The sequence below is a fragment of the Sinocyclocheilus anshuiensis genome, unplaced genomic scaffold (genome assembly GCF_001515605.1).
Source record: "Sinocyclocheilus anshuiensis isolate Anshui unplaced genomic scaffold, SAMN03320099.WGS_v1.1 scaffold773, whole genome shotgun sequence".
NCBI lineage: Eukaryota > Metazoa > Chordata > Actinopteri > Cypriniformes > Cyprinidae > Sinocyclocheilus > Sinocyclocheilus anshuiensis.
In genome coordinates, this window is record NW_015539930.1 from 2,439,155 (window position 1) to 2,451,732 (window position 12,578).

Sequence of the window (12,578 nt, forward strand, 5' to 3'; positions counted from 1 at the left end):
GTCACAAACCAATAACCAATCACGTCAAGGGATCGATTCCTATCACTAGCATGCAAAATATACCAATACCAGCACAAAACCAAAAATAAATCCGAGCAAAAAACCCATGAGGCTGTGGTTTAATGTGAATTTAGAACCGCTAACTTGCATTATAACCCGTGGCAAACGTGTAAAAGTAGCCCGGAGTCAGACCCACCTCTCCCGCATCGGCATCTGCACTTCACACGCGTATGCTCGCGGACACAAATTAAAAATCACAAACGGCTGTATTCGAGTCTTCAAGGCATTTTAGGACACAACATCGTCAAGTAAGTAACTTTAACGAATGTTACTGTATTCACTGTAGTTGTCCGCTAGTAAAAAGATAGTTTAATCAGTCATTATCCGTGCATGCCATTGTTTTGCGTTTACTACAGTTCAGTGGATCAGGAGGCGCTGGCTGGTGTGACTGAGTGGAGGCGGGACTAATTTGCATATTCATAGATCAGCATATAGTAAATGAGGCAATGGAGAGTTGCATTCAAGCTATTTTAAGGAATGAGAACATTTTCACAAGAAAAAAACATTTAAATATGTAATTTTGATGATCAAAGATAAGTTTTAAGGGATAAAATATTTGACTACAGGGGGACTTTAAAGGAGTTTTATGTTTACGCGGCGCGATGCAATGCAACGCAATGCGTAAAAAGACAGTATAAGTCATTATAAAGCAACAGACTATTAACTTGCTAATAATGCTAACAACATGCTATTAACTTGCTAATCATGCTAACAACATGCTAGTAACTTGTTAATCATACTAGAAACATGCTAGTAACGTGCTAATCATGCTAGCAACATGCAAGTAACTTGTTAATCATGTTAACGGCATGCTAGTAACTTGCTTATTATGCTAACAACACGCTAGTAACATGCTAATTATGTTAGAAAGATGGTAGTAACTTGCTAATCATACTAGAAACATGCTAGTAACGTGCTAATCATGCTAGAATCATGCTAGCAACATGGAAGTAACTTGTTAATCATGTTAACGACATGCTAGTAACTTGCTAATTATGCTAACAACACGCTAGTAACATGCTAATTATGTTATAAACATGCTAGTAACTTGCTAATCATGCTAACAAGATGCTAACACCATGATAGTAACATGCTAATTATGCTAGAATCATGATAGCAACATGTTAGTTACTTGCTAATTATGCTAGAAACATGCTAGTAACTTGTTAATCATGTTAACGACATGATAGTAACTTGCTAATCATGCTAGAATCATGTTAACAAAATGCTAGTAACTTGCTATTAATGCTAACAAAATGCTAGTTACTTGCTAATCATGTTAGAATCATGTTAACAACATGCTAATAACTTGCTAATCATGCTAGAAACATGCTAGTAATGTGCTAATCATGCTAGAATCATGCTAGCAACATGCAAGTAACTTGTTAATCATGTTAACGACATGCTAGTAACTTGCTAATAATACTAACAACACGTTAGTAACATGCTAATCATGCTAGTAACTTGTTAATCATGTTAACACCATGCTAGTAACATGCTAATCATGCTAGCAACATGTTAGTAACTTGATAATTATGTTAACAACACTCTAGTAACATGCTAATAATGCTAAAAACATGCTAGTAACTTGCTAATGTTAACGACATGCTAGTAACTTGCTAATCATGCTAGAATCATGTTAACAACATGCTAGTAACTTGCTATTAATGGTAACAACATGCTAGTTACTTGCTAATCATGTTAGAATCATGTTAACAACATGCTAGTATGCTGGCAACATGCAAGTAACTTGTTAATCATGTTAACGACATGCTAGTGACTTGCTAATCATGCTAACAACATGCTAGTAACATGCTAATCATGTTAGAACATGCTAGTAACTTGTTAATCATGTTAACAAAATGTTAGCACCATGATAGTAACATGTTAATTATGCTAGAATAATGCTAGCAACATGTTAGTAACTTGCTAATAATGCTAACAACATGCTAGTAACATGCTAATCATGCTAAAAACATGCTAGTAACATGCGAATCATGCTAGCAACATGTTAATGACTTGATGATAATGCTAACAACACGCTAGTAACATGCTAATCATGCTAGCAACATGCTAATTGTGCTAGCAACATGTTAGTAACATGCTAATCATGCTAAAACATGTTAGCAACATGCTAGTCATGCTAGAAACAGCCTAGCAACCACCCCAGGTACCCTAGCAATATGTTTTTTATCTATCTGTTTTTCTGATAGACTGTATTGCCTTGAAAACATTCAAACTTTAATCTTTAAAACTATTTTAACTTTCAAACTACTTCAAACTGAACATTTTCAGACTGCAAGCTTTTAAAACTTTTTAAAGCTTTCTAGCTAGGCTTTTTCAAGCCAACTTAAAGTTTGTCTACAAACTTTTCAGTCTAGTTGTAACAGTGATGCAGGGAGAATTTTAAAAAAATTTAAGAAATTTTTTTCAGATTTGAAAAAAAAACCCACAATTTTTCTGCATTCATTTAAAAAAATGCAGTTGACATGCCGTGCCAAATATATGGTTCTTGCATGTATTGACATCAGTAAATAGTTATCGTATGTGAGACAGATTTGGAGAATGATGACTTCAAGCTAATGACATGCAGTTCATGAAGAATTTATTCTGTTAGTACAGTGAAAGATTTTTTACATTGATTCACTGTGAGTTCATGAGTCTTTCTGAGCGATTCATTTGTGTAAATGATTTATTTTATACATTTGTTTCAGTGCAATGTACATAATTGTCCATATAAAAGACAATCCATGAAATGTGTAATGGGCTGTGCTTTTATTATTTATTATTATTTTATTATTTTTTCAGTTTCTGTGTCTGTGATGTATATAATTATTGAGAGAATTGTGATAAATATTTCATCATTTTTCCCAACCCCCATTAGTGACCTTAAAACCACTAAAATACTGAGGGCAGAGAACAAATGGTTTCAGTGAAGAGTTTCAATATTGTATTAACATTGTATTCAGCATGGTTGAGGTAACCATGTAGTGATACTCTTGATGGCAGCATCAAAAGCTGTGCCTAGGTTGCCTGATAAGAAACCTGCGATAGATTACTGCTTTGCAACTGGAGCTTGTAAGTTCCCTTCTACAACACCAGATGGAGCAACTGCAGATTGTCATTGTGTCTTTGCTTAAAGGGATAGTTCACCAAAAAAATAAAAATACAAATTCTGTAATTATTTATGCACCCTCATATCCTTCATATAACATCACAGTGTTATTTGTCTGTTTTTCACAAGTTATAGAGATTTGGAACAACATATGGGTGAATACATGATGACAATTGAGCAAGGCATCGAACCCCCAACTGCTCCCCGGGAGCCGCAGCAATATGGCTGCCCACTGCTCCGGGTGTGTGTCCACGGTCTGTGTGTGTTCACTACTGTGTGTGTGTGCACTTGGATGGGTTAAATGCAGAGCACAAATTCCGAGTATGGGTCACCAAACTTTCATTTTTGGGTCAACTATCCATTTTAAGTCATTTTTGGATTTGTTTGGCTTTATATATATATATATATATATATATAAATATATATATGTTTCCAGTTTATTAACTTTGAATTACAGTTTCCATTAGAATAAAAAATGCATATGGAATACAAACCAAGACTGACTTTAAATTATTTGTTTATGTACAGGTTTTAGTCATAATGAGCTGGATGGTCAGTGTTTCCATTAACTTAGGAAAATTAGTGCTTTTACTTGTTTTAATAATGAGGTATTCATATTTCATATTGTTTTTATTACTCAACATCCTCATTACAGTAACCAGCTTACAAGTTTTTTCTGTAAATGACATTAGCTTTTACAGAACTTTTTAACAATCAAACATGCATTACCTTTACATTTGACTTATTACACCTAAATAATCCTGAATTTCATATAGTGCTCATACAAGTAAAAGCATGCAAATGCACAGACCACAGTCTCTGGACATTTTTTTTTTAAATCAATCAATAAAAATGATAAAGCCCATGTATGTGGTGTAAATCGTATATGCACCTTTCATTGCCCATTTTTATTTTATACATCAGGTCCCTACAACTAGAGGCCATTGGAATACAATGAACCAGTGAGGTTGTTTTCTTTCTTTCTTCTTTTTTTAGCTACTACAAAATGGTGAATGTACCTAACAAAATAAATGACCAAGCTACATAATGATATTTTCAATTTCTAATAACAAAAAAGCAAAAAACAAATCCCACACACTATCTATGCAAAAAAATATTTGACATTTTTTGAAAAAATTCCTGATGAAGGTCATGTGACCGAGACGTAGTCAATAAATATTTTGATATTTTTTGCATAGATAGTGTGCGGGATTTGTTTTTTGCTTTTTAGTTTTTTGACCTGGTTGGTCTTTGCCTCCAACGCACCTATCTATTGCCGTCAGGTGTGCGGAGTTTAATTGTTAATCAATTTCTAATAACAAAAATAAGATTACTGCCAAGCCCTCTGCATCCATCTGCCTGCATGTCAAATATTTGCAAACACTGTCAGTTACATATATATCACAGTTTCAATTACTGGCTGTTGCAAGGTCTCATCCATGTAAACGCTCTCCCAGTCAAAGTATATAGAAGCCAAATGGGGCAAAAATACATTGAAAGCACAATGTCAAATAATCAGATCTTTTTTCTCATGCAAACAGTGCTTCTCGTGTTCTCATACACTACCAGTGAAGAACAGCATTCGGGCAGGACCCAAAATGGCATTTTAGAAGCGGTTTAATGAATATTGATCTTAGCTCAGTATCTGATTTTTAGTGTTGTTTAGGCATATGCATATTGCATAACCTTTAAAGAGGGAGGGCATTTCAACATTTGTTCCCATGAGCATAAATTAAAAAACTGATGCAAGAATACATTTCATTGTTTTTGCTTTTTTTTCTGATGAAGGTGAATGTATCTTCGAAAACAAAAAGAAAATATGTATAAAATGTGCATTACTTCATTTTGAGCGCTCATTTATCTCTTAAGCATGCATACCAGTGTACATTAAAACCAGTAAATAAGGTCTAAGTCATAACATGCATTTAAAATATGTGCATGTCACAGGTATTAGGGGTTTATCCAGCTTTTCAGTTATTTTTATATTTACTATGTGTATAAATAAAAATTAAAATAGTCCTCTTGCTTTAGGGGTTAGCTGTAACTTGGTTATGTGTGTTGAGCATGTTACAAAGGATATTTATGCAATTAGCATTTCACTGGTTATTACATTTTAAATGCCATGAGATTCTATAATTTACTTGCATTTCTAATGTAATATTTATTGAAGCTCCGAAAAACAAATAGCATTATGCTGTTATGCAGATATAATTAGAGGGTATCATAAGGGAAATGGATAATTAGGGAAGGCATTGCATATGACTTCTATCCCTTTAAGAACAACAAGGAGAGCATGAGTGGGGGAGGGGAATGGGTTAGGGTGGAACAGTCCTGTAATGAGCAAATTCTAGAGATACTCAGCATCATATGGCTTCAGACCGTCATGGATACCCACCTTTAAATATGCACGTAAACATGAAGGAGGAGAGGACCAAAGAGCAGGACTAAACTGATTTTTGATGCTTTTAACCAGTCTTCCAGGAAAGAAGCTTCACCTATACACCACAGCAGGAGCGCAGAAGGGAAAAGAGAGAGCGAGTGGGAGCAGCGTTAGGAAAAATGCTGTGCCAGATTGATCTCATTTAACACATAAGCAAGGAAATACTGTCATTTTATTTGGAAAACATGATCTAGAGGGAGGCCTTAACACCATCCTTGCTTTGAGACTATGGATGCCCTCCTGTATTTCTGCATTTTTGTTAGCCGGAACGGTACGTTTGGGGGCCGTGTAATGTTTGATTGAGTGTATCAATGCTGCTGCTGTGTGGATCTTTTTGGCTGTGGAAAAAAACTAGGCCTTGTTTGCCTGCTGATCTCCACGCAGAGAACACGGAACGCGGCTGTGTGCCTCAGCCTGTTGGGACCGTGCAGAGAGGAAGGGAGAAGCTCACCATCTGCATGCCCGTTGGAAGTAGCATGCACAATAAAGACATCCATTACCAAAGGCCATGCACAAACAGGCAGGAGCTGTAACACCAGGACGGTAGCCTGGTAGATTCTTCTTCACCCCTTTAAATCATCTGAACTTACAAGCACTGTTTTTTTTCTATGCGTTCAAAATCTACTTGAAGGATGGGAGGAGTACTGCTGTAACACTTCCTGTCTAGTTGATCACAGTCTTCCTTTTTTGCTCGCCAGTTGCAATTTTTCCACTTGACATTCTGAATATTTGCCAAAACCTGTTTCATGCATGTCCACTGGAGGCAGGTTTGACTTTGATGATGGGGGGTCGTACTGTGGAGGGTGGGAACAAGGCAAGGCGCATGGCCGAGGGGTCTGCACGGGGCCCCAGGGCCAGGGGGAGTATGCGGGCGCCTGGAGCCATGGATTCGAAGTTCTTGGAGTTTACACTTGGCCCAGTGGCAACAGTTACAAAGGAACTTGGGCGCAGGGCAAGAGGCATGGCATTGGCGTGGAGAGCAAAGGGAGGTGGGAGTACAAGGGGGAATGGACACAAGGGTTCAAAGGCAGGTATGGGACGTTGGAAAGCACTAGCAGCGGTTCCCGTTATGAAGGCACCTGGAGCAACGGCTTACAGGATGGCTATGGCTCAGAGACCTATTCGGATGGAGGTCAGAATCTAATAGTATTTGCTGTGTTCTGATAGGGTTGTGGACAGCAGGAAAGAACCAATGCTAAATCACCAACTAACCATATTGAATTAATAGGACCATCTGCTTTTAAAATGCTTCCCATATCTTTGGGAAGTTGTTCTGTTGCTTCCAATCAAGACTATGGTATTTTGGCACTCATTCATCTGTCATTTGGTGGAAGCTAGTTAAATTAGGCAGATGCCTGAAGCAAAACCAGTGGAAAACCACTGATCTTTACAAGTAACATGAGCAACTCCACATATTATACGATCTGTAAGTTGACAAGAAACAGGAATCGCCCAGTCGTCGGAGACAACAACAGCTCAGTATTAGTCAATTAAATACCAGAAATAGAAAAGAGAAATAAGAAATTTTTAAAACAATGCTCTACTTCCACTATATAATACTGTAGACTAATAGTGAGACTGCTGTGCTTCTAAGTGGCATTCTAAGTTCTGAAACATATTTTAGGCTTAAAGAAAACGTAAGTAATAGCAAAATGATTTAAACATGCTCTACAACGTGTGCTTTAAAGGAAAAAATTTCACCATATGAACTAATTTGCCACGCGTATCTGAAGCACAGACGTCTCTGTACAGTAAATTACCATGGAAACCGACCGACAGCGGGTCATTGTGTCACTAGGGACTTCGCTGTGCTCGCTGATTGGCTGTTTCACATTCTTGTGTAATCCGCTTCCTGACGTTCTGCGGAGATTAATGCGGAAAATAGTGTTACTGTGATTTGGTCATGCATCATGTCCTTATACATTCGAGCGGATTTTTTTGGAAAAAGAAATAAACGTTTATGTTAGCATCACATGAAAGACGTCTCCGTTTTTAGACCGGGTTAGACTTAATCCAAAGCTGAATGCGCTGGATATGTATTCTGTCCTTTATCATTTCGCTCTTAACTAAACAGGACTGTAATATTTTGCCGAACCACCCAACATTAGCGAGATAACTCATGTCAAAACATTTCAGCACCCTGGACAGTTACTATCGCTACGCAGCATTTCAAACCGTCACTGTAACAACATACAGCTTCACATTTGTTCGAAAGCGTGAACTCACCTTTTTTTGAACGTTCCAAATTATTTTAGAAAATAATGTAATGTATAAACGATTAACATACGTTACTTGAAATAGAAATGTGAATGTGTATAAACGAGAGTGAGTATACTGTAATTGGACATACATTTAACAGTTGTTCGTTTTATTTAATGTGTTTCAAAAGCGGCGATTTTAAAATAGTTAAACCAGTTAAATAAAGTAAAAACTTAACAAAAAGCATATTTCATTTTTATGCATTGTCAAACAGGAAATTATATGAAATTAATATTTACTTATGCACCTACTTATTTAAAATGCATAAACGGATGTCACATAACACAGCATGACATTATTTTAAAAGAATAACAGTGAGCTCTGTAATGGCTTCATTATGTTTATGTTACAATAAAGTTAAGCCTCCCTTAAGAAAATGAACAAATATGCATAAAATATGCAAATATGTCAGCAAGAGTCACAGGGAAAAAGGTGTTACAATAAGGAAATACTACAAATTGTATCCTGTTAATTTCAGTCACTCTTGACATTTAATAACAAAACATTCTTGTTATTTTTTTCTGATTTTGGTAAATGTACAGTGTATATCTTTGAGCTACAAGAAAAAATACAGACACAAATGAATCTTCATTGTGCACATCCATTCCATTTGTGGTTGTGGCCCTTTTAACCATGGTGGTCCTTTTTACAGCAGCAGTTATTCAACGGTTATTGAAGAAACTATAGACATATAGACCTGTTGTTTGTCTTATATACAGTAAATGTACGTTTTATAGGCAACAAAAATTTGCAACATTTAAAAATCTCCTCAAATTAGCTTTTTGTCATTGCGCACAATAACCTCATGAATCAGGAAGATTTTGCAGTGCAAATAGGTGTTTAGGAAAGTGTAGTGGGGTTTATTTGTTGTCATTTAATGTTTTGGAATGAAATTAAATCAAGAGGGCCTTTTGCCCCCATTGTACAAGTGATGTGAATAATGACATGAACTTTGCTCTATCCCTGTTCACCTTGCAGGCACTTACCAGGGCCAGTGGTTGAGTGGTATGCGTCATGGCTATGGAGTGCGACAGAGTGTGCCTTATGGCATGGCAGCCATCATCTTCTCTCCTATGTGCACCTCCATAAACTCCCTACGATCCGATCACAGCGAAGGGGCCCCCACTCCAGAAGATGGCTCTGGTGTCAGTGGGGTATCTGGCAGCCCAGTGGGGCGTAGTGGCTTTGTACTTTGTGCTCACAGTGAAGCAGACAGGCACAGGAAGAGGAAAGGCCGCTTCCGACAGTCCATACTGAGCAGTTTAAAGTTGCGGAGGTCTGAGTCCAAGAGCTCTCTGGCCAGCCAGTTAAGCAAGCAGAGTTCCTTCTGCAGCGAGGCAGGTATGAGCACAGTCAGATCAGACGCCTCAGACATCAACTCCAACGTCAGCTTAGGTGAAGCGGAGGCAGGGGGCAGTGTGGATGCCACTGTAACCGAAACATATGCTGGCGAATGGAGGAATGATATGCGATCAGGGTGGGGCGTAAGTCATCGCTCAGATGGACTTCACTATGAAGGTGAGTGGTTTGGAAACAAGCGGCATGGCTATGGCTGCACCATCTTTCCAGATGGAACCAAGGAAGAGGGAAAATACAAGCAGAATGTTCTGGTGAGTGGCAAGCGGAAAAACCTAATACCACTCCGTACCAGCAAAATCCGTGAAAAGGTGGATCGTGCTGTGGAAGCTGCCGAGAAAGCTGCAGACATAGCCAAGCAGAAGGCTGAGATTGCATTGTCCAGGTAAGACATAAAGAGATCTCACATAAGAGCACAATCACAATTAGGGATGATCCAGAAAAAATTACAGAGATGACCATTTGAGCAAGACACAACTGAATAAAAATGGCATGGCAGCCATCATCTTCTCTCCTATGTGCACCTCCATAAACTCCCTACGATCCGATCACAGCGAAGGGGCCCCCACTCCAGAAGATGGCTCTGGTGTCAGTGGGGTATCTGGCAGCCCAGTGGGGCGTAGTGGCTTTGTACTTTGTGCTCACAGTGAAGCAGACAGGCACAGGAAGAGGAAAGGCCGTTTCCGACAGTCCATACTGAGTGGTTTGAAGCTGCGGAGGTCTGAGTCCAAGAGCTCGCTGGCCAGCCAGTTAAGCAAGCAGAGTTCCTTCTGCAGCGAGGCAGGTATGAGCACAGTCAGCTCAGCCGCCTCAGACATCAACTCCAACGTCAGCTTAGGTGAAGCGGAGGCAGGGGGCAGTGTGGATGCCACTGTAACCGAAACATATGCTGGCGAATGGAGGAATGATATGCGATCAGGGTGGGGCGTAAGTCATCGCTCAGATGGACTTCACTATGAAGGTGAGTGGTTTGGAAACAAGCGGCATGGCTATGGCTGCACCATCTTTCCAGATGGAACCAAGGAAGAGGGAAAATACAAGCAGAATGTTCTGGTGAGTGGCAAGCGGAAAAACCTAATACCACTCCGTACCAGCAAAATCCGTGAAAAGGTGGATCGTGCTGTGGAAGCTGCCGAGAAAGCTGCAGACATAGCCAAGCAGAAGGCTGAGATTGCATTGTCCAGGTAAGACATAAAGAGATCTCACATAAGAGCACAATCACAATTAGGGATGATCCAGAAAAAATTACAGAGATGACCATTTGAGCAAGACACAACTGAATAAAACCCAATACGAGCTTACTTATGGGTAAAAATTGGAGGAAAGGATGATCAATATCAAATGAGAGCCCAACTTTCTTACCACTGAACCAAACTCTTTCTTGCCACTGAACCAAACTTTCTTACTTTCTTCAGAATGAGCCATGCTAGAGGAAAGGCAGAGGCTGCAGATGGAGTTGCACAGAGAGCCCTGGAGGAGTGTCGCCTGGCCAGGGCTATAGCCAAAGAACTTTCCCCCTCTTTCCATCACTATGGGAATGGTCAGTGACAAATAAAAATACTTAATAAAATAAAAAGAAAACTATCAATCCAAGTAGGAAGAAATTATGTAACATACTGCCCCAGCACTATACTGTGTCTGTAATGCATAGAAGAATGTAACTGTTATTTACTAAATTGATTCTATTTAATGTTTGCCCAACTCCAATTTCCATCTTTGGTGATTATGATGTTATTTTATAATTCATTACTTAATGTGACCATGTCTTTATATTTCTGTTTACTAGGACTGGAGTGCCAGAGACCAAAGCATCAGGACAGGAAAGAAAAAGACCTAGAGGTGGTCTCGGCTGGCACAGACAGCCCTGAACTCTGCACACCAGACACAACACCCCCAGCCCAGACACCTGACCTGAGCCCAGTTTTGAGCAGCCCCTCCTCACCCACCTGCAGCCCACCTACTCATCGCACTAGGAATGCTTGTTTTATGAGGCAGAGTGCTGTGGATGAACAAGGAGGGGCAGAGATTCAAGTTCTAGTTGAAGGTAGAGGCATGGACACCATGAGAGGTGGGGCCAACAGTTGGACTGCTGAGATGTATCCTCACAGAAGAGGAAGCAAAGGGGAGAGCAGTCGCTCCACAACTCCATCCCTGCTGGAAGAGGAGATCGGTCACATTAATGGACATGAGAATTCCTCAACTCATCACCCATGGGAGAACGGCTCCTCTAATCACAAGCCCATTGAGCATATGGCCCCCGAGAAGGTGTGGGATCAAATGTCCTCCAATCAAAAGCCCTGGAAGCATGTTTCCTTAAATCAAAAATCCAGGGAACATACAATTTCCAGGGACCGAGACCAGGAGCATAAACCATCCAATCACAAATCTGTTGATTGCGGCTCTTCCAAGTTCAAACCACAGGTGCACATATATTCCAATCACAAGTCAGCAGGTCATAATTTATCCAATCACAAGACCAATGAGCATGCTTCCACCAATCACAAACCAAAGGAGTTTATTTCTGCACACGAAAAACCACATGTTTCTTACCATTATGACCCCCAAGAGCATGTTTCCTCCTATCACAAACAACATGAGCATGTCCACTCCAACCACAAGCCAAGAAAGTCCTTTACCAATCATAAGATTGGAGAGGCTAGCTTGAATGCATACCAGCTGTCAGACCATGGAGCCAACAATTCCACTCTGGAATGGACTGTTGAAAACAATTCCCAGTGGATCTCTTCCCATTCACATCTGCGGGAGAAAGTAGGGGAAAATGATTTTCAGGTTGAAATGAGGTTCCAGCCCCTAGACTCTGTTTCCCATCAGAACTTTGGCTCTGGCATGAAATGCTCGGGTCTCCAAGGGCACAATTTGCAGAGACTACGTCAGCGAAACCATGAAGGCAAAGAATGGGGTCTTGCAGCCAGTGAGGGGTCCATGGACTCTGTGCAGATGCTCGACAGCTTGAATGTTGGGGTTGACGTGGAGGAATGGCCTTTGCACAGGGACATTACTCTTTCATCCCCTTTAATGTCTTCTCCAGAACCACTGGAACAAGAAGGAGAGCATCTGAACCTGATAAAGACAAACTCAGTAAGTAAACAGCGTGATGGCCTTTGGGAATGAAAGGTGACAGTGTTCTGTATGCCTTATGCTATCATTTAGTGGAGCACAACATTTTGGTTCTGGTAGTAAAATCACATTCCACATAGAAAAACTGATTTCTAATGACAGAGTTTAAACCTTTCGAGACAAACCTACCATGAGTTTAAGCCTGAGGTGCTTAAAGGGATAGTTCACCCAAAAATGAAAATTACCCCATGATTTACTCACCCTCAAGCC

The 12,578-nt window shown here is 39.7% G+C and overlaps 1 protein-coding gene across 1 annotated transcript in view; it reads left to right on the forward strand.

Moving 5' to 3' along the window:
- Nucleotides 1-5,549: 5,549 nt before the first annotated feature.
- LOC107686840 (junctophilin-3-like) overlaps nucleotides 5,550-12,578 on the forward strand; it is an 11,351-nt gene continuing 4,322 nt past the window's right edge. The window contains exons 1-4 of the mRNA XM_016483996.1: nucleotides 5,550-6,747; nucleotides 8,853-9,615; nucleotides 10,646-10,770; nucleotides 11,017-12,329. Coding sequence (XP_016339482.1) covers nucleotides 6,366-6,747; nucleotides 8,853-9,615; nucleotides 10,646-10,770; nucleotides 11,017-12,329 — 2,583 coding nt within the window. The 5' untranslated portion in view covers nucleotides 5,550-6,365. The remainder of the gene's footprint in view (nucleotides 6,748-8,852; nucleotides 9,616-10,645; nucleotides 10,771-11,016; nucleotides 12,330-12,578) is intronic.